General features: G+C 36.7%; 1 protein-coding gene across 27 annotated transcripts in view; it reads left to right on the forward strand.

The window, feature by feature from the left end:
* EIF4G3 (eukaryotic translation initiation factor 4 gamma 3) overlaps nucleotides 1–20,626 on the forward strand; it is a 330,809-nt gene extending 310,183 nt beyond the window's left edge. For all 27 annotated transcript variants that reach the window (XM_049106169.1, XM_049106142.1, XM_049106171.1 and 24 more), the window contains 6 exons: nucleotides 531–612; nucleotides 2,677–2,775; nucleotides 10,061–10,207; nucleotides 15,233–15,314; nucleotides 17,367–17,513; nucleotides 19,896–20,626. In XM_049106169.1, coding sequence (XP_048962126.1) covers nucleotides 531–612; nucleotides 2,677–2,775; nucleotides 10,061–10,207; nucleotides 15,233–15,314; nucleotides 17,367–17,513; nucleotides 19,896–20,077 — 739 coding nt within the window. In that variant the 3' untranslated portion in view covers nucleotides 20,078–20,626. The remainder of the gene's footprint in view (nucleotides 1–530; nucleotides 613–2,676; nucleotides 2,776–10,060; nucleotides 10,208–15,232; nucleotides 15,315–17,366; nucleotides 17,514–19,895) is intronic.
* Nucleotides 20,627–22,160: the final 1,534 nt, after the last annotated feature.

A 22,160-nucleotide genomic window follows, 5' to 3' on the forward strand; every position in this document is an offset into this window, starting at 1 on the left:
TTTTAATTGAGACTTGCTTAATTTAGCATTGCTTCATTTAGTTGTAGAATCCTTTTCTTGAGGAATAAGTATTCATATCCTGTGAAACACAGTGTGGGAACTACTGATTTAGACTATCAGAAAAATGGTCCCTTTCTGTTTCTTCCATATTCTGAAGAAAAAAATACTTGATAACTAAGCTTTGCAGCTCCCTGTTACCTAAGGTGCTTTTCTCTTTTAGACTTGAAGTGGCATTTATGTAAATAGATCATTGAAACTGGTCATTGCATTGCTTCTATCACTGAGGCAATTAAAAAGGCAAAAGCCAGGAATTCTGAGGTCCCTTTCCAGCTTCTCCATGAAGCAGAAAGTGAACTTAAAGTCTGAACTACTACTACTGAACATTACTTAGAGCATGTCTTGGAGCTTTCTCTTGCCCATTATTATTTAGGTTGTGTAATATCTGTTCTTTTGGCACACATTGTTTGCCTACTATTCTAGAGCAGGGAGTTTGTTCAGAGGTACTTAATCACTACTCCTGTCTTTTACAGAGAATTTAGCAAACCTTTACTTCCTGTTGGAAGAGCTGGGGTCTTGCTTTCTGAAATATTGCACCTTCTATGCAAACAAATGGTGAGTGTTAAACCAAGTGTCAGACTCAACAGCATATTAGGAAGAGCAGTGACTTTGATCTTGAGTATGTGTGAATAGTTTAGGTATCATTGTGCAAGTATTTCTGTTGCCTTTTATTATTTGAAAAGAAGAGTGAGGTCTTTGTTTCAGTCTAGTTTCTTACAGAGGTGTATTTCTCCTTCTGTTATTACTAACTTGGGAAAGAATTATTAATCTCAACTGGATTTAGTATAATTCTAAAGAATCTCAAGATATGTTGTACTTGTGGCTAGTAATTTTATCTTCTCTTGAAACAAAATGGCTATTATTTATACTTTTTAATAGTTTTCAGTGAAAACTCCTTGCTTTCAGAGAAAGGTAAGATTCTTAAAATGATTAATTTTATTAATATTGGATCCGAGGCTAGGTAATCTGATTAGTAATATGTGTTAAAAATGATTTTACAAGATTGTGAATTGTTGTCTTAAATTTATTTTAGTTCAATAAATACTGCACATTTCTCTGCAAAGCTTTATGCCAGGATCTCAGTTTACAAAGATAACTAAGCCTTTAAAGAATTTATAAACGAGAAAAGGTGACAGACAAATCTAAACCAATACTTCAAAAGAGTGTATCAGTGCTATAGTAGAGGTATAAGGGGTTTGGGAAAGGGGGTAACAATACCTGAAGTGAGAAACATCAGAACAAAACTTATACATGAAAAATACATGAAAATTCTAGAGTGATTTCTGACTTATTCAAACTGGATCCAAAGGTAATTGGGATGATAGACTTCATTATAGGCATCATTGAAAATGTTTTGTTTCATTTCTCCCTCTGAATCTACAAAAGTCCCTTTGTATTACATCTCTGTACTAGTTACTCATGGATGGGTGTACTAAATAGCCCAGTCTCTAGCTCTAGCTGATTATTTGTTATTAATACTATTTGCTTGATGCACTAAAGTTTTTATTGAACCCTAATTGGTAGGTGCAGAATTGCTTCATCCTTTCCTAACCTACTTCACTTAAATCCTTATTAAAAACTCAAATTCTTATTAACTTTTATATGTAGAAACAGCAAATTCTCATTTCTCCCAACCAAATTCTCATAGAACATAAATTCTGGAGTCAGCCTGAGATTAAATCCTCACTCTGGAAAGTTATCAGCTATGCTTTGGGCAAGTTACTCTATGAAATAATTAATATGCATTTCATAGCTGACAGCTGCAGCCAAAGGCTGACATTTCCTTTTATCACTGTGATTTCCTACAGGCAGTGGACTTGTAGCTTCTCATCAGTTCTCTGACAGCAGCTCTTCTCTGTTATTTCCTGGGTCAATCTTGTTCTTGCCCTTGAAATATTTCTCATTCCTGATTCAGGAGCAACAACCTCCTTAGTTGTTCTTATATTAGCATGGTCATGATTTACTATGAAGAGGAAGCCAGTGAGGCTTGATGAACGGCTTTAATAGCAGATGTATATAACACTATCTAGGAAAAGAGACACTGTTGAATTTATAAACTTTGGGAGTTAGGGGCAGCCCCCGTGGCACAGTGGTTTAGCACCGCCTGCAGCCCAGGGTGTGATCCTGGAGACCCGGGATTGAGTCCCACGTCGGGCTCTCTGTATGGAGCCTGCTTCTCCCTCTGCCTGTGTCTCTGCCTCTCTCTCTCTCTGTCTCTATGAATAAATAAATAAAATCTTTTAAATAAATAAATAAATAAACAAACAAACAAACAAACTTTGGGAGTTAGAATTTTTTTTAGGTGATTATATTCATAAATCTCAAACATGAGCTTGCAGTTCCCTAGATTAGTCATTGATAAAATAAGCTATTTTATCAGCCATTAACCGTTACATTCACATATATCCATAAGTCTTAGTGTGAAAGCCAGGAGTCCTGAGAAATTAAGGAAAGTTTTGAGTCTTCAGTCTTTGCAGTTCCACACTCGACTTCAAGCAAGCCTTTTCTTCTCCTCCTCCTGCTCCTCCTACTCCTTTTCTTCTTTCTCCTCTTCCTCCTCTTCTGCCTTCTTCTTCTGACAATGTAAAAGTAAATGGATTGGACTTATTTCTTTTTTAGAGCCATAAGAAAGTGGGAGCCTTATGGAGGGAGGCTGACCTCACCTGGAAGGACTTTTTACCAGAAGGGGAAGATGTACATAATTTTCTCTTGGAGCAGGTAAGTAAGAACAAGGTTTATACCTTCCTATTTAATAGTGGTTGGTCCGTTTCATAGAAGAAATGAAGGTAATTTTATTAGTAGTTCAGTCATTAAAATTAGACCAAAATAAGAATAATGGTTAAGATGTCATCTTAAATCCATGCTTTAGGGCCACTCCAACTATTCACTCATTATATGGATAGATAAAAAATAAAATTTAGGATTTAGCCAGGGGAATCCCTGGGTGGCTTAGCAGTTTATCGTCTGCCTTTGGCTCAGGGCGTGATGCTGGAGACTTGGGATTGAGTCCCACATCGGGCTTCCCGCATGGGGCCTGCTTCTCCCTCTGCCTGTGTCTCTGCCTCTCTCTCTCTCTCTCTCTCTCTCATAAATAAATAAAATATTTTTAAAAAAAATCCCACAAAGAAAACTTCAGACCCAGTTTTCATTGTTGAATTCTACCAAAGAGAAATAATACCAGTTCTGCAAAGAATTCTCTACCAATTCTTCCAGAAAATTGAAGAGGAAAGATTACTTGCCAACTCAATTCTATGAGGCCAGCATTACTCTGATAATAAAACCAAAGACATTTTAAGAAAAAACTATAAACCAATATTTTTAATAAATGCAGAGAAAAGTTTCTCAACAAAATTTGCACAGGTCTGGAGCACCTGGGTGACTCAGTGGTTGAGCATCTGCCTTTGCCTCAGGGCATAATCCTGGGGACTGGAATCAAGTCCTACATCTGGCTCCCTGTCGGGAGCTTGCTTCTCCCGTTGCCTATGTCTCTGCCTCTCTCTGTGTGTCTCATGAATAAATAAATAAAATTTTAAAAAACTTGCACAGGTCAAGTCCAACAATATATTAAAATATGAACCCATCACAACTGAGTAACATCACAGAAATATTATGTTATAACATTCAAAAATCAGAGTGTATGGAAGATGAAGGAGTAAGCAGCTCCAGAATTACACCCTCCACTGAAACAACTATTGAGCTAGCAAGATGTGTTAGAATCCGCTGTTTTGGAATTGTGGAGTTTGGTCAAACATGCGCTACCAACACCAGGGGGATGCTTGATGAAAAAGAAATCGAGTAACCTTGACATTTTGTATAGAAGCTGTTAGCTCCTAGCACTGTGGTAGACAGCTGGGGAGATGGTATTGCAGCTTTCTGGTACCAGGTTGAGAAATAAAAACCTTATCCTCCAAAGACAGTGCTGTGCCTTTTAATCTGCCTGGCAGTTTACTGAGGGTCTAGTGCAGGGCCCAGCCATTGTTTTAACTACTCAGGCCAAAGTAGTTTCCTGAGTGGTATCTGTCAAAGAATTTAAAGATACAGAGACATTTGTCTGTGGTTCCACCAACCCCCACCTCACCCCGCCCCACATTTTTCTCATTGGATTCATGCATTTGCTGAAATCTCTGCAAGGTCATTGGTTGTCTGGGGAGATAATGGATCAGAGACTGTAATGACCACACACAGGAAGGAATATAGTCTTTGTCTAAAAGTCAATAAACAGATGACTGCAACACTGAAAATCCCTCAAGAAGGGAGAGATCTGATATCCAGAGATATATATTATGATATTCAAAGTGTCTGGTTGCCAAAAAAAATTTACGACACATATAAAGAAACAGGAAAATATGGCTCATTCACAAGAAAGAAGAAATTGAAGGACACCTGTGTGGCTCAGTGGTTGAGTGCCTGCCTGCGTCACAGGTTGTGATCCTGGGGTCCTGGGATGATTCCTGCATCAGGCTCACTGCGGGGAGCCTGTGTCTCTACCTCTCTCTGTGTTCGCTCATGAATAAATAAATAAAATCTTAAGAAAGAAAGAAGAAAAGAAAAAAAATTTAAAAAAAGAAAAAAAAAAGAAAGAAGAAAAGAAGAAATTGACAGGAAGCATCCCTGAAGAAGCCTAAATATTAAACATACCAGACAAATAATTTAAATTAACTGCCTTTAATATGCTCAAATTGCTGAGGGAATCATGCACAAAGAGCTAAAGGAAATCAGAAGAATGATGTATGATCAAATTTAAAGAGGTAGAAATTACAAAAGTGAACCAAATAGAAATTCTGGAACTAAAAGTTGTAGTAGCTAAAACGAAAAGTAGAAGATTCCAATAATAGATCTGATCAAGCAGAAGGAAGAACCAACAGCCTTGAATATGGAGTAGTTAAAATCTCTGAGTCAGTCAGGGATCACTGATTTAACACTAACTTGCTGCATGAAAATCCATCTTTAATTTTTGAAATGGAATTTCTCGTTTTTTTATATGAAACTATGAGTATCGATGAATTGTTTAAATAAAAAAAATCCCCATAGTTTATTTTTAAGTAAACTTTATAATAATACATATTGGAAAATTATTTCATTAACCATACAAAGGAGCCTTTAAAAGAATTGCTCAGTTTGAGGAGCAGATACGAAAACCAATCAAGAAAAATGAACAGTACCTGGGGGCCTATGGGATACCGTCAAGCATACCAACATGGACATTAGAGAGTCCCAGAAGAGAGAAAGTGGACAGGAAGGACAGAAAAAATATCTGAAGACATAACAGGCAATAACTTCCCAAATTTGGGGATCCCTGGGTAGCTCAGAGGTTTGGCGCCTGCCTTTGGCCCAGGGCGTGATTCTGGAGTCCCGGGATCGAGTCCCACATCAGGTTCCCTGCATAGAGCCTGCTTCTCCCTCTGCCTGTGGTCTCTGCCTCTCTCTCTCTCTCTCTCTCTCTCTCTCTCTCTCTCTCTCTCTCTGTCTCTCATGAATGAATAAATAAAATCTTAAAAAAAAAAAAACTTTCCAAATTTGCTCACAGATAGGAATCTACATAACCAGGAAATTCAGTGAACTCTTAAGTTAGATAAACTCAATGAGATTTACTCCAAGTATATTACAATGAAACTTTTGAATGATAAAGACCAAAAAAATTTTTTTGAAAGCAGCTAGAAAGAAGTGACTTGTCCTATACAAAGAATCCTCAATAAGATCAGCAGCCAGGTTTTCATCAGAAATCCTAAAGGTCAGAAGATACTGGAATGGTCTATTTAAGAAACTTAATAACTTTTGGTGCACCTGGGTTGCTCAGTCAGTTAAGTGTCTGACTTTGGCTCAGGTCTTGATCTCAAGTCCTGGAATCGAGCCCCAATTTGGACTCTGTATTGACTGGGGAGTCTGCTTCTCCCTCTCCCTCTCTCATTCTCCCTGCTTGTGCGGTCTCTCTCAAATGGATAAATAAGATCTTTAAAAAAAATTTTTTTTAAGAAATTTAATAACTTTAAACCAAGAATTTTACATATGGCAAAATATCTTTTAAAAATGAAGAGGAAGTAAAGACATTTCCAGATTCAAAAGCTAAGTGAGTTTGTCACCAGGAGACCTGCCCTACAGGAAATGCTGAAGTAAGTCTTTCAGGCTGAAACAAGAGGACACTAGACAGTAACCCCAAGCTATATGAAGAAATAAAGATCACTACTAGTAAAAATAACTACATAGGTAAATATAAAAGCAAGTATTACTGCGTTTTTGGTTTGTAGCTTCTCTTTTTTGTTTCTATATTGTTTTAAAAGGCAAATCCATAAAATAATAATTATAAATATGTATAAACAGACACACATGTATAAAGATGTAATTTATTAAGATAACATAAAGATGATTTCTTACACAATTCCCATATGACCCAGCAATTCCACTTCTAGGTATATATCCAGAAATAAGAAAACATATGGCACCTGGGTTTCAAATAATCGTGGATTCAGGTTCCAGTCTTGTACCATGGCCTGTGACTCTGAGCAAATTACCTGATTTCTCTAAGCCTCAGATTCGTCACCTAGGAAATGTTAATAATAAACATAATAAATGATCAAATAAATTTTAATAATGTTGTAGAATTTTATGAGGATTAAATAAGATAATGTTTAAGAAGCACTGAGCACAGAAAAGTAATCAATTATACATATGATTGTTACTAATAAAAATGTTTAAAGGGCAATTAGGAAAACGAGGTTTTAGAAAACCTGGTCTTCTCTATCCTTACTTGTCAACTTTTTTCTAAAATACTTGATTCACTGCCCTTTCTCTGGGATCTCTAGTATGTTCTGCAAGTAGTGATGAGCTGATCCATAAATTTGAAGCCCAGCCTTCTAGGCTCCAGAAAGTTCAGATAACTTACACAGAAACACAGGGGTTCTGAGAAGCAGTAGTGGGGACAGGATAAGTTAAAATGGTATTCGATGTAGCTGCTCTAATCTAGAATAAATATGGAAAATGTTTCAAGATTTTGAAAAATTGATTTCCTATTATTAAGAGAACTTATCGCCATCATCTTATGCTTTTGTGTGAACATGAAGTGTGGAGGTAGGGTATTTATTAATTTATCAACATTGAGTCAGAGAAATTAGAATACTGAAGCGTGTTCCTAATACTTTATAGGAAAATATTATTTTAAAATGCTACATAAATGGTAAAGACAAAACCGTAGAATGCATTTTTTCCCCCACAAAATTCAAGGTAGTTTTTCCTTTGTGGATCTGGGGATAGCATAAGAATACATCAAAGTCTTCAAAGATATTAGAGAAAAGCTGTTGCTAATAATCTTTAATATTTTAATCTATGGCTTTTGCATAGTGAAATTTCATTAAGCAAAGCATACTTCTTTATCACATTGCCTTATACCCTTGAAAATTACTAGTGATTTTGATTATTGTTTTTAACTATCCCTCAAGAATTGAACAACTATGGCATGATTTCTGTTTTTTATATTTAGTATATATGTACAATCATAATTTTATGTACATGTGTCAGAATGGCATAAAAATCATCAGATTTTCAGGTATTACTTTTTAGCAATTGAGGTGAAATTCGTGTAACATCCAGTTAACCATTTCAAAGTATATGATTCAGTGGCATTTAGTGTATTCACAATGTTGTACAACTATCACCCAAAATATTTTGTTTTAAAGATTTTATTTATTTATTTGACAAGAGAGAGAGTGAGCGAATGAGCGTGCATAGCAGGGGGATCAGGAGAGGGAGAAGCAGACTCCTCGTAGAGCTGGGAGCCCAATGTGGTGCTGTAATTCAGGACCCTGAGATCATGATGTGAGCTGAAGGTAGATGCTTAACTGACTGAACCACCCAGGTGCCCCCTCCCAAAAATACTCTTATTGCAAAAGAATTGTTAAAAGTTTAGTCATCAGGGCAGCCCGGGGTGTGATCCTGGAGACCCAGGATCAAGTCCCACGTTGGGCTCCCTCTAATGGAGCTTGCTTCTCCCTCTGCCTGTGTCTCTGCCTCTCTCTGTGTGTGTCTCTCATGAATAAATAAATAAAATCTTTAAAAAAAAAAAAGTTTAGTCATCAGAAGTTTTCTTTGTACAACAGCATTATATAATTGGAGATTTTATTTTATTTTTTTTTTTTTTTTATAATTGGAGATTTTAAAAAATTTTTTACAGGGGGGCAGGTAGTTATTCTCTATCAAATGAAGAGAAAGTTCTTGGGTTGCCCCTCCTTAGATGTGCCCTGTAGTTAGATAGTATTCAATTCAGGATTAAATTACCTCCTAGAAAATAGAGTATGTCAAATATGTGAAGTTTTTTTGTCCACATGTTAGTACTGTGGGGGCAACTATAATGCTTATTATAGTACTAGTATGTACTTACTGGCATAGGGATCATAAAAGAAGCTCAGATTGGTATATGAGCAGCACATTGTTATGCAGTAGAAACAGTGCCTGATCTTGCTAGTATGGGGCTTTTCCCTTCTAGGTTAGTGAGTAGCTCTATGAGGCGTATGCTCCTAGAGCCCTATTGGTGCCTAGTGAGTTGCATATTCTTAGTGCAGTGAGTGCTTAGAACTGGCTGAGTTTGGTGGTGGTATTCCCATCTTAGAATAAGTCCTCCTGGTAGAGGTAGTAGCTGAGTCAGAATTGAACTCCATCCCCCACTCCCATCCCCATCTCTGACTCTAGTGTCAGTGTATCTGTACCTCTTGTGGAGGCCTTAGCACTTAAATACATGGTAGAGCAAGCCACTGTTCTGGGAGAATTTGAAAGTGTGTACACTTGTTTTTATGCTTTCCAGGGTCATCGTCATAGATGTGAGACAACAGCAAGATAATCCTTATCAACTACTTAAGAACAAAGTGAGAGTAGCCTTGGACTACCAGTATCTGAGGACAGGAGACGTGAAGCCAGTGCTTCTTTTTTTGCTTTTATTAAACATTTATTTATTCATAAGAGATACAGAGAGAGAGGCAGAGACATAGGTAGAGGGAGAAGCAGGCTCCCTGCAGGGAGCCTTATGCGAGACTCTATCCCAGGACCCCAGGATCATGGCCTGAACTGAAGGCAGATGCTCAACCACTGAGCCACCGAGGCATCCCAAAGCCACTGCTTCTTATAGGGCTGCAGAGCTCCTCATGTGTGTTCAGTGAGCTTCTTAGGGGTGCTCTGAAGGCTGACGCAAAGGCATTTCTGCATTGGGTTTGACCCTCACAGGCCATGACAATGTGGTTCATTGCAGTGACTACATATTTACAGTCTTTCTCCATACCAGCATATTCAGTCCTTTGGAATTGAATGAGTTTTGTGGGAAAAAGATCTTTTGTGCAATACTTATAAAACCCTTTGTTTTTGTTGTCCTTCTTACAATTCACTGGTTGTTGAGGAATTTTATAATATGACATCATTTCTCTGACTTGGATTCAGAATGGTCAGGAGGTGTTTGAAGGACTTAACCAAATTTAGAATTTTGACAGCTGTTCTGTGGTAGTACTGATTGATAAACCATTGTCTACAGAAGGAGTTAAATTGAACTGTTAATATTCCCTGCCATAGGGATACCTGGGTGGCTCAGCGGTTTAGCACCTGCCTTCGGCTCAGGGTGTGATCCTGGAGTCCCGGGATCGAGTCCCACATCGGGCTCCCTGCATAGAGCCTGCTTCTCCCTCTGCCTGTGTCTCTGCCTCTCTTCTCTCATGAATAAATATGTAAATTCTTTAAAAAATAAAAATAAATATTCCCAGCCATAGAGTTATGTCACTGCTAAGAGCATGACTGAGGATTTGGAGTGATCATAGCCACAGAGATAATTTTAGGGGTCTTGGTGGTTTGTTGTTTTTAAAGAGAATTAAGATAGACTATATAAAAAGTTGGAGAAGTATTCAGAAAAATAGCAGAGTGAGAATCTTTCAGATATCCCATGTAAAATAGAACATATAGCCCATGACTGTGTTTTCCTCTGAGTGTTACTAATACTGATTTATATTAATACAGATAACATTTTATGTTTCAGAAGTTGGACTTTATAGAGTCTGATAGTTCCTGTTCCTCTGAAGCACTTTCAAAAAAAGAACTCTCTGCTGAAGAGCTATATAAGCGACTCGAGAAACTCATTATTGAGGACAAGGCGAATGATGAACAGATCTTTGACTGGGTAGAGGTATAGAGATTATGTCACTTTCCCTGATATTTCTATAAGAACAGTTTTTATGGGATCCCTTTCATTCACATTGACAGGCACACCTCAGAGATAGTGTGGGCTCGGTTCTAGTATATGTGCTGCCGAAGCGAGCACTGTGGGCTCGGTTCTAGACCACAATAAAGTTAATATGCAAGTCAAATTAATTTTTTGTTTTCTCAGTGCATAAAACAGTTATATTCACACAATACCATAGTCTATTAAGTCTGTAATAACATTATATCTTTAAAAATGTACATAATATCTTAAAGAAAAGTACTGTATTGCTAAAAATTGCTAACCATCATCTGAGCTTTCAGTGTCATAATTGCTGATCACAGATCATTGTAACAAATACAATAATAATTTAAAAGTTTGAAATAAAAAAATAAATAAATAAATAAATAAATAAATAAATAAAAGTTTGAAATACTGTGAAAATTACCCAGACACACAAACAAGTGAGCAAATACTGTTAGAAAAATGGTGATGATAGAATTCCTTGATTCAGGGTTGCCATAAACCTTCAATTTGTGAAAAACACAGTATTGAAGTATGATAAAGCGAAGCACAATAAAACAAGGTATGCCTATATCTTCCCTTTCACTTCGTAGGAGTATTTAACCTTAATGAAGCTAGTTATTTTTTCATATATGTGTATTTAAAACTATAAGGGTTTGTTGTTGTTTTTTTAATTTAAATTCATATAGTGTGTTTAGTTTCAGAGGCGGAGGTCAGTGATTCATCAGTCTTATATAATACCTAGTGTTCATTATGTCACATGTCCTCCTTAATGTCCATAACCCAGTGACCCCATCCCCCCATCCACCTCCCCTCCAACAACCCTCAGTTTGTTTCCTATGGTTAAGAGTCTCTTGTGGTTTGTCTCCCTCTCTGATTTCATCTTGTTTTATTTTTTTCCCTCTCTTCCCCTATGATCCTCTGTTGTTTCTTAAATTCCACACATGAGTGAGATCATATGATAATTGCTGGGTTGTAGGGTAGCTCTATTTTCAACTCTTTGAGGAACCTCCATGCTGTTTTCTGGAGTGGCTACACCAGGTTGCATTCCCACTAACAGTGTAAGAGGGTTCCCCTTTCTTCACATCCTTGCCAACATCTTTTCCTGACTTGTTAATTTTAGCCATTCTGACTGGTGTGAGGTAATATCCCATTGTGGTTTTTCTTTTTTCCTTTTTTTTTCCATTGTGATTTTGTATATAGCTTTATTTTTTTAAGATTTGCAGTCTTTTATAAGGTCAAGTAAAACTAGTCAAAACAGAAGCCACTTTTCTGGGTCTCATTAGTCTCATATACCCTACATTTTACTATTCAGAAAATATATACTTTTTTCTAAATGTACCTGCATTTTAAGTACTATTCTGGATGAAATTAATAAATAATATGTAATTATTATGAATTATATTGACTTTCATTTTCATACTAATTCTCCCTTCTGAAAATTTTATACTTTATCTTTCTTGTGGATTCTATTGATCATGTCTCTTTTTAATCTGCTACCATATTTTTTTAGTGGTTGTTCTTTATGTATGTTTTATTTGTATATATTTTCCATGGAATCATATAATCAAGTTGAAAGAAAGTCATGGAGGGTTAATCTCTTGGATAAATCCTTTTTTGTAGTCCTTGTAATTTTTTTTTTTTAATTTTATTTACTTATTCATGAGAGACACACAGAGAGGCAGAGACAGGAGAAGCAGGCTCCGTGCAAGGAGCCTGATACGGGACTCGATCCCGGGACTCCTTGAGCCAAACGCTGATGCTCAACTGCTGAAACACCCAGGCATGCTGGGTTGTTATTTTTTTTTATCCAGTCTCAGATGTTGAGAAGTAATGAAGCTTCTGATAATTAGGGTTTTTTTTCTTAATATGATTTCCTCCATGTCTATTCTGGATAATAAGTCTATGCTGTCACCTAGTTGGGAATCTTAATTAATTGTAATAGTTTATCATTATATCCCTGTCTCCCTTTCTAGATTCTTTCACCCTTTCTTGAAATTTTCCTATCCAGAAACATAGTCTGGATTTTTAGTATCCCTCTCACAAGTGACCTCTGCAAATTGAGCATGATTGCTGGAGGTGATGCAACACTGTGGAGTTAGGCAGTGCTGTTCCATTTCTTGTTTTGGACTCTGAGCTTCTGGCAGGCTTACCACACTGAACTCAAATTGCTCTTTCAGTCATCTAGTACCCATTCTTTTATGTTCTATAATTTAGTCATTTCTCCCATCTAGAACTTTAATGCATTTGGTTTTTGAACCAGAATGGGGCTTTTAAAGATTTTTTTAAAATTTTAGTTGACAGAGTGCATGCACAAGCAGGGGGAGCAGCAGGCATAGGAAGAGGGAGAAGCAGACTCCCAGCTGAGCAGGGAACCCAATGTGGGCTCGATCCCAGGATCCTGGGGTCATGACCTGAACCAAAGGCAGACACTTAACTGGCTGACCTACCCAGGCTCCCTGAGATGGGGCTTTAAAAAATTATTTCTGCTTGTGTTCATCTTCCTAAATTAGATGCAAGTTTGTGTCTTTTGGAACATTTTAGATTCTGACTTTGGTCATAAAATTCCCTTGCCATCTTTTTCATTTTGTATCCTCTTTGCATTTCATTAACAGCCAACTTTATCCTAATTCAAGTTATGGGCAAGAATGTGTGTGAATGGGGCAAAGTAGCTTCCTTTCAGGGACAAGATCCCACCCCTACCCCCACGGACACTTCCAGCTGTTAACCTGTTTATTATTTTACATCATTCTACTGTCTTATTTCATCTTTTCACCTTGCCCACAAGCGGACAGCTACCATTACATAATTTGTCAAAGGCCTTGCTGAAGTCCAGGAAATATACACTTATACCCATCTGAGCTACCATATACTAATCAAATCCGAAAAGGAAAGGTTAGTTTAGCATCACTTGTTTTTCGTGTGCTTACGTATTCCTCTTCGTGTAACCATCTCTTTCCTAAGACTTTTAAGCCAGTTGAGTGATAGTTTATTGTAGGATTTAGCACAGAATCAGCATCAGCCTTTCCGGTATGCTACTGTATGCCTTACTTTCTGTTTTAGAAATACAGTCAGCCTTTACATGTTTAGCATTATTAGTATTGTAAAATGATGCTATTTTCACCTCTTCATGTTAGGTCCACTTTCTTATGTCAGTTATGTCTGCCTATCCTGGGCCAACATTTATTCTCCTTGCAGAGAAGAAAAAGGGTAAATTTCACTGAATATAGATTATACTAATAAAGATGACTTAGGAAAGAGAAAACAGAAATGCAACAGTGGCTGAGCTTCACAGTACATGAGGATATCTGTTGCTTTGTGTTGGTACCAGTATTATGTAAATCTGAGTTTGCTTGCTCAACAGACCCATCTTCCCTCTTGTTCTTGCCCAGTTTTGTTAAGATCTTTGCTTAATCTGTAGTGTTTTAGACACTATTCTTCAGGCCTGTTCTATTCTTAAATATTAGAATGAAAATATTTAGCTTTATTTGGTAGAAGCAATGTGTAGTTTGTTTCTTTATAGAAGAAACAGTCAAAAGGTTTGGAAGTGGTACTTATTATCTAATTATTTTTAGCTAATTTGTTCAATTTTTTCAGACTCTACTTGAAATCTAAGTATCTGGGAGTTTCAGGTGATACTCATTACTTGAAATAGCTCTAACCTATCTATAAAGTCTTATTGTACCAAAAAGTAATGGTATGTTTTTATTCTTCGTAAACAATTATTCAGACTTTGCAAAAGTAATTGGTCTGGGTCTAGACCAACCTGGCTTCAGTCTAAATTTTTTTTTTTTTTTTTTTTTTTACAAAGTATAAACCAGCAATTGGCTATAACACATAAATCATCAGATCTTTTATACAGGACTCTTGCCCCATCCTATCCCCATCCTCAGCTGTTAGCAGTGACACCACATGTTTCTATTCTTTTGGAAAAGATTGGTAAGGAAACCTCTTACTGTAACATAGTCCTCTGTGCAGTGCTGCTTGTGTCCTGCAGAGCTGGCTGTCTGACATGTTAACCCCTCTTAACTCTGCTCTTACCACATGATGCTTAAGTTTAGGTATTCAACAAAGAGAGAGCTGCTAGTTGATCTGTGTCAGTTTTAAAATTCATAAATATTTAACTGATCTCCAAATATCTTTGAAGTCCTTAGCTTTCTAACACAGGTTTATAATGACATCTTAAGTTTTTTCCTGGCCATTTTAAGGCTGACCCTTTCAGTGGAAAATACTATGCTGTGCTATTAAAAGAAGCTGAGACAAGCATTAATTCTGTTCACAGGCATGAAGAACATACACTTTGAAAAGTATTTGAAATACCTGCCTAGTAAATGTCTCCTTTTGTTTGTGTTTACCTTTTGTTGTTCATCTGGTTTATTATGGCATTTTATAGCAAGATCTTTCTTTTTTTTTTAAGAAGATGTCAAGAGAAACTAAAAAATCTGAGACCCATTTACTCTATTTTTCATATCTCTAAATATATTTTTTCTGCCATCCTTAGAAAAGACTAACATCTTCCTCACCACCACCTGAAGGAATTGAGACAATGCTTGAGTTTAATCTCTAATTCACATTAAAATCAAGATGAAGAAGCAACGTTAGCACATCTAAAAATAGTTGCACACTAATCAGAAAAAAATAGTCTTTAAAACACACTTTGGTGAGATCATCTTAATAAAAGTTATTTATGGAGGAAGAAAAATGTTTTTAAATGGTTATACTTCCAAATGCATAGTACACAGCACTGTGTAATTGATTGAGCAAGGTATAGGCAGTAGTAAGCTCTCTGAAAACTAAATGCTGCTATTTAGAATATTTTCAGAACTGATGGTAGCTCTAGTGCTAGATGAGGCGTGGTTTAGGAGAAATCACTTCTGATGTGCAAGGGTACATCAATATGTACCCTTTTTAATATTTTAAAAAAGTTTAAATATTCCATTTAATATTTTAAAAAAGTTTAAATATTCCATTTACTTTTGATTTCAGGCTAATCTAGATGAAAGCCAGATGAGTTCACCTACATTCCTTAGAGCTTTAATGACAGCCGTTTGTAAAGCAGCTATTATAGGTAAGTAACAGTTCTGAAGGCAACTCTTAACATCTGAAATCCCTAGTATGTTAACTGCTGATGATATGGGTCTGAGTTTATATTGTCTTCAAAATTTGCCCTGTGAAACTTATTTTCTATGCAAATGGATACCATTTCTGTCTACAATGCCTGGCTATCTCAAGCAGGAGCATAAATAGCTACTGTGCCTTTAGAAAGCCCAGATCTGAGCAGCTACTGAATGCCTTGTGTTCTTCAATTGAGCAGAAAGCGGGTACATGTCTCTTAGGTTGTTTCCTACTCTGTTGGATGTGGCTTTACCTTTGCCTTTAACCTCCAGTATGCAGAGCCCCCTCCGTCTTCCTTTAAGGAGTTACAGTGAATGGGTTGAATATTCTTAACCTAAATATCCGTGAAGGACTCATCGTCTCAACAGAAAAGTTATTTTATATAAAAACATATATGAGGAAAGAAAACACCAGTTGCTTCTTTTGCTTTATGTTGACCTTGGATGATAAGACAATGTCATTGAATGTTAATCAAATAGGTGAATAGGATTAGGGTTGGTAGAAACCCTAAGTATTTAAGCTGCATACAGCATTTAACAATATTGAATGAGATCATCCACCTAGCTTCAGATAAAAATTCACATTTCTATCACTGCTGTGGGAGAAAAAGTCCAATCTGCTCAAAAATTGTTCAGAATTTCAGGCCTATCATCATTTTAGAAGATAGCTTCAGAATTATAATTTAAGTGTTTTGTCAGATGAATGTTTTTTCACTGTTAGGTCTTTAATGAAGTGTAAATAACAAGCTAAAAGAAAGTCATCGTTCCAGCATCGTTGGACCTGTAAGACTAATGGTTTTGGTCTTTTTGGAGTTTTTTGTTTTTTAAAGATTTATTTTAGAGAGATTGAGCAAGGGCGAGCAAGGGAAATGGCAGAGGGAGAGGGACATGTGGACTCTGTGCTGAGTGCAGAGACTAATGAGGGCCTTGAACTCACAACCCTGAAATCATGACCTGAGCTGAAATCAAGAGTTGAACACTCAACCAACTGAGCTACTCAGGTCCCCTGTAAGACTTGTGTTTTAAAATCACAGTTATAGGGACATCTGAGAGGTTCAGTCAGTTAAGTGTCCGACTCTTGATTTCAGTTCAGGTTATGACCTCAGAGTCCTGAGATTGAGCCCAGTGTTTGTTCCTCACTCAGCGGGGAGTCTACTTGAGATTCTCTCTCTATCTCCCTCTGCCCCCCACCTGCACACATGCTCACACTCACTGTCTCTCTAAAAATAAATATTTAAAAATAAAGTCACAGTTGGAAAGTATAAAAGCTTTTTATTTTTTTTTTTAAACTTTATTTATTTATTCATAGAGACACACACAGAGAGAGAGGCAAAGACACAGGCAGAGGGAGAAGCAGGCTCCACGCAGGGAGCCCGACATGGGACTTGATCCAGGGTCTCCAGGATCACGCCCCGGGCTGCAGGCGGCGCTAAACCGCTGCGCCACCGGAGCTACCTAAAAGCTGCTTTTTAAAACAAGATTGTGTCACACTACTAACTTACAGAGGAAATAAAACCTCATGCTCCTTGGCACTGAGGATACTTTCCTCAGCCTCTTTGTACTGTGCCTTTTTACCCCAAAGGGCCTAGATTTTACATGTTGTCTGCAACTGTCACTGTTAGTCCTTGCCCTCTTGGTAATGATAAAATGATTCTCTTTTACCCTTCTGAAAAGATGAGCATGAACTCTCACTTTAATTTCCTTTTTAATATTTCTTTTGTAGTTTGGAATGTCACAAACCACTATCCCTGTTTTAGTATGATTAAAGATAAAGAATTGGGTGTGCTCATTTTGAGGAAACACAGCACTCAAAATACATATAATATTTTTATTATTTCAAGGAGAATATCCCATTAATTTCAGAATATCTTAGATTTCAAAATCTTTTCCTTGGACCCCCTTGCTTCTGCTTTCCTTATAGTCACATGTCTTATCAACTCAGAAAATTTAAAAAGGATGTGTGTTAACTCTTTAAATGTAATGCTTAGTTCTTGTGTCACTTGTAGCCGACTGTTCTACCTTCCGAGTGGACACTGCTGTTATCAAGCAAAGAGTGCCGATCTTACTCAAGTACCTAGACTCAGATACAGAGAAGGAACTGCAAGCACTTTATGCACTACAAGCATCAATAGTAAAACTTGATCAACCTGCCAGTAAGTTTACCTTTTCTTTTTATTTTATTTTCTTTTTATTTTTTATTTTTTTAAGTTTACCTTTTCTTTATCCCAACCAGTGGGTGAGATTTACCCAAGCCAAGACTTCAGGGATGCTGTGATGGGTTTTGAACAGCGAATATAGAAAAATCACTGCTAACGAAACTCAGATTACCAACAACTGTAATAAACTTGAATTTTTTATGTACTTGACTTTTATAAGAAAACTAGTTTATATTAGAGACTTAATCCTCTCCTAGGGCAAGTCTGCCTAAGTGATGGAAATGTATGGTGTAATATATACATTGATCACTTGAATGTGGCTATTACGACTAAGGAGCTTAATTTTAAATATTATTTAATTAAAATTTTTTAAGATTTTATTTGTTCATGAGAGACACAGAGAGAGAGGCAGAGACATAGGCAGAGGGAGAAGCAGGTTTCCCATGGGGAACCCAATGTGGGACTCAATCCCAGGACCCCAGGATCACGACCTGAGCCAAAGGCACTCAACCACTGAGCCACCCAGGCGCCCCACTATTTAATTTTGTAAAAGACTTTTAAAATTTATTTATTTGAGAGAGTGAGGGAGCAAGAGAGCACAAGCCAGGGAGAGGGGCAGAGGAAGAGGGAGAAGCAAATTCCCCTGCTTAGCAGGGAGCCCAATGTAGGGCTCAATCCCAGGACCCCAGGAACACCACTCAAGCTAAAGGCAGACACTTAACTGACTGAGCCACCCAGGCACCCCAAATTTTGTTTAATTCAAATGTAAATAGCCCCATGTGATTAGTGACTACCCTTTTGGATAATGCAGAGCATCTTGGTGGTAGCATACATGCATTGCATTACAGGCTTTCTTTTACACAGATCTTGGTAGTAAAAGATGATACTCTTCAGAACCCTCAGCCAAGCAACAAACACATGAAGGTGTTTTAGACTAATTTTCACTTCAGGGTTATGATTAATTCTTTGCTAACCAGACAAACAAGGTAACCTGAACCACCCAAGTTTTAGTGATACTGGTAAATTAACTGAATTGTATTAAATCTTGAAAATTCAGTAGAAACTGGTGTGAAAGTAGATAACAGTACAGGGCAATTTTAGAGATGACATTGAAGTAGCTCTTTGGCAATTCCTTAAGTTGTGTCTGTTGCTGGGCTTTCCTTCTTTGCTAGTGCTAAGGAATCCCTCTGGGAGATAAAAGTTCAAAACAAATAATCCTCAGGCTGTAATTAAGGAGACATCTAAGTCTAAATCAGAATTAACTGATTTTGTTTTCTTTCTCAAGACCTTTGGCGGGTTAACATCACAACTTCCTTTTTCTGTTCTTACAGGATGAATACTCATTAACTTTTCAAGAGATGAAATTGATACTATATGCTCAGCCCATCAAATTACAGTATCTCCCATAATTATCAACTTTAATAATCCCCAGAGAGATGTTTAATTCGAGATTTACCATCAATAGAATCTTGACCACTTGTGTCCATTTCCCCATTGGACCGGCCAGGATTTAGAGAATGAAATGACAAGTGATTTCAATATCATCTTCACTAATAAAATTACAAAGATAAATCTAAAGAAAATTTTAATATGACTCATTCTAAGCCTGATATTTATTATCAATTGTTTGTCGTATTGTCTCCCTCCATTAATATGAATAGAGGCTGACTTTAAATTAATTTAAGAAAAATAAATAAATCAATCATAAATGAATTTAAGAGCCCACAATGAAAGGGATTAAAATAAAGAATATATAACTTTACCAACTATTTCTTTTTTGAACAATAACATAAGCTAAGTTTCCTTTTTGGGACCAAAACAGAATTAATTAAATTTGCCCAGATCATCTGGGCATTGAAAACAACAGACCATTGTTTCCTCTGGATAAAATCCATATGAGAGAGTTTTTACCCATATTTTCCATATAAATTATTACTCTTTCCAATTTGAAAGCAACATTAGGAGGGGGAAAGTACTTTCTGCCCTTTTCTTCCAAAATCTGTAAAAATTATATATTTTTATTGTAAAATTTCAAACAATGGAGAATGTATAAAGAAGAAAGTTAAAATTGTATTTAATTTTTGTAGAGTGTAGCTTGAGAACTAAATCATATCAAACACCTCAGGACTATCAGAAAATATTTCAAACTGAACAGAGTAATAGCAATAAAAATAATTTAGATCACTTAAATCTTTTTTCATGTTCTTTAGACAAGTCGTTTTGCTATTATACTATCAAGAGGGAGTATAATGAATTGTCATGGATGCTCTTCTATAGGGGAATTCCTGTGCATTCATTCATACATTCCTTAGAAATGCAATCTCTCCCTCACAACTAGAGCACCTCCAGAACTGATGATATGTTTTTATTTCTTTGCAGATTTGCTACGGATGTTTTTTGATTGCCTATATGATGAGGAGGTGATCTCTGAGGATGCCTTCTACAAATGGGAAAGTAGCAAGGACCCTGCAGAGCAGAATGGGAAGGGTGTAGCTCTGAAATCTGTCACTGCGTTTTTCACGTGGCTGCGGGAAGCAGAAGAGGAGTCTGAGGATAACTAAAGCTTCAAATACACAAAACGAAACAAAAGAAACAATTTAAGTATTTTTTTAAAAAGTTTCACGTCTTCGCCAATCACAGTGCAGCAAGGCCAATTCTCGCAGAAATCCCCACGTGTGCACGAGTGGGAGAGGGGAAAGAGAAAAAAGGTGATCATGGAGGAAAAAGGTACTGGAAAAAAGTAAACTTCAAACCTGAGGGCGGGAGCACTAAAACCAAAATACATGTATTATTTATAGAAAATATTTTCTGTTTTAATCTTTTCTTTTTAAACAAGGACTCATACTTTAAAAAAAAAACACATCTGTTTAGCAAAAAAAAAAAAAAAAAGTTGAGAACTTTTAATTTATTTTAAGGACTGCAAATGCCAGTGTAATTTTTTAATTTGCAGTTTCTGTAAACAACTTGTATAATAGAAAAGCAGAGAAATAAATTTCCCTCCCCTTCAGATGCACCTCACGTTTGTTTTAAAGCATAGTAGTTAGTCCAGATTTAAGAAGGTTTGGGGTGAATAAGGTAAGAAAGATTTTTTTTTTTTTTTTTTTTTTTTTGGCATCAAATCTTTCTGCCTGCCTCTCAGCTTGCTTCAGAAAATTAAAAAAAAAAAAATCACAATAGTAATCAAAACATACGTAACCTTGGAACAGAAGGAAATGCTGTGGACCAGAAAACTCCAAGAATTGTTTTAAAAATTAAAAAAAAAAAGTGCTACCCTGGGAAAAGTACTCTTAATACTTTTGAAATCTTTAGAGCAACTTTAAGGCTTGTAAATATATAGAACAAATATTTAAAAAAAAAAAAACAAAAAGAAATTGACTCAATACTATTTCTTTTCACTTTCAAAATATAAAGAACAAAATAAAGACAAACATTGCAAGTTTAAAAGAAAGTAAAATGACTTCTCCTTTTGACAGCTGCTGCATGTGCGCCCATCTCTGGGAGGTGCTGTCTGGCTATTCGTTGTCTAATCCAAATCACTCCTGAGGGTGTGTGCGTGTGTGTGTGTGTGTGTGTGTGTGTGTGTGTCTACAGTTGGAAAAGGCAAGCTACCTTGTGGGTAAGGAGGGAACTTGTGCTTGGTGGGAGAGTCCCTTGGGAAGTCCAGAGGAAGCTGTTTTCCAACATCAACTAGAAATGCATTCAGGATGGAAGCAAACCTAAGGGAAGTTTTTATATAACTTAGTGTTCCATTGTTTGTAGTTAGTTCACTTTGAAAGTACCACTACCACTAATTTTAAATCATCAATTACCTCTGATGTTAAAGAAACACAATGATGTCTTCTAAAGAATGAAAGAAACCAAAGCTAAATTATGCTTTTAAAAAGTGGGCATGGGATTTAAAATCAAACCAATACCATGTGTGAAAATCAAATTGTTCCCAACTTCAACTTCATTCAAGCCATTCTGGTGAGTATAAAACTGTGTTTTAAGCCTGTTGCTTCTACAGATACTGGAGCACTGTGCTTTTTTGTTTTGTTTTTTCTTTTATGAAGTTGCATTCTCTACAGATGGTTTTCCATTTCACTAGTTTGTAGGCCATCCCCCTACAAAATGTATTTATGAAGAAAGCCAGGGCTGCTCCCAAATAAACAGTCTTTGTATTTTGTATCTGGATAACCAAAGAGTTCTTCTGGCTTCCATCTCTGAAGAAATATCCACATTAAGAGACTTGGCAAGACTTGTGAAGCACAAGAACAAAATTTTCCATAGCAATAAAATGTTTTTCTTCAGAATGTAGTCGAACACAGTACAGCATCCTGCTACATAAGCCCACAGCTGTTCTCGAAGAACCAAGTCCTGGAAGTCTTGTGACAGACATGTGACAGCATCTGTCATAAAAAATGGGGCCTGAGAAGCTGTTTTGGAGTCTGGCAGTGGGCTCTGCCTGGGATCTCTCAGTTGGAAGAAACCTGATTCTATGATATACTAAGTTTTAACAGCTGCCAGAATCTAAGTAAAGAGGATTCTGATCCAGGAATCTCCTGAGTGATGTAGGATTTTAGGTGTTGACAGATCTCATGGGGTGCAGGTGGTAGTTTTGGGAAAGCAGGGTGCTGGCTGCCTCTTACAAATCAGTAGCTATTG

The sequence above is a fragment of the Canis lupus genome, chromosome 2 (assembly GCF_003254725.2).
Source record: "Canis lupus dingo isolate Sandy chromosome 2, ASM325472v2, whole genome shotgun sequence".
NCBI classification, from domain to species: domain Eukaryota; kingdom Metazoa; phylum Chordata; class Mammalia; order Carnivora; family Canidae; genus Canis; species Canis lupus.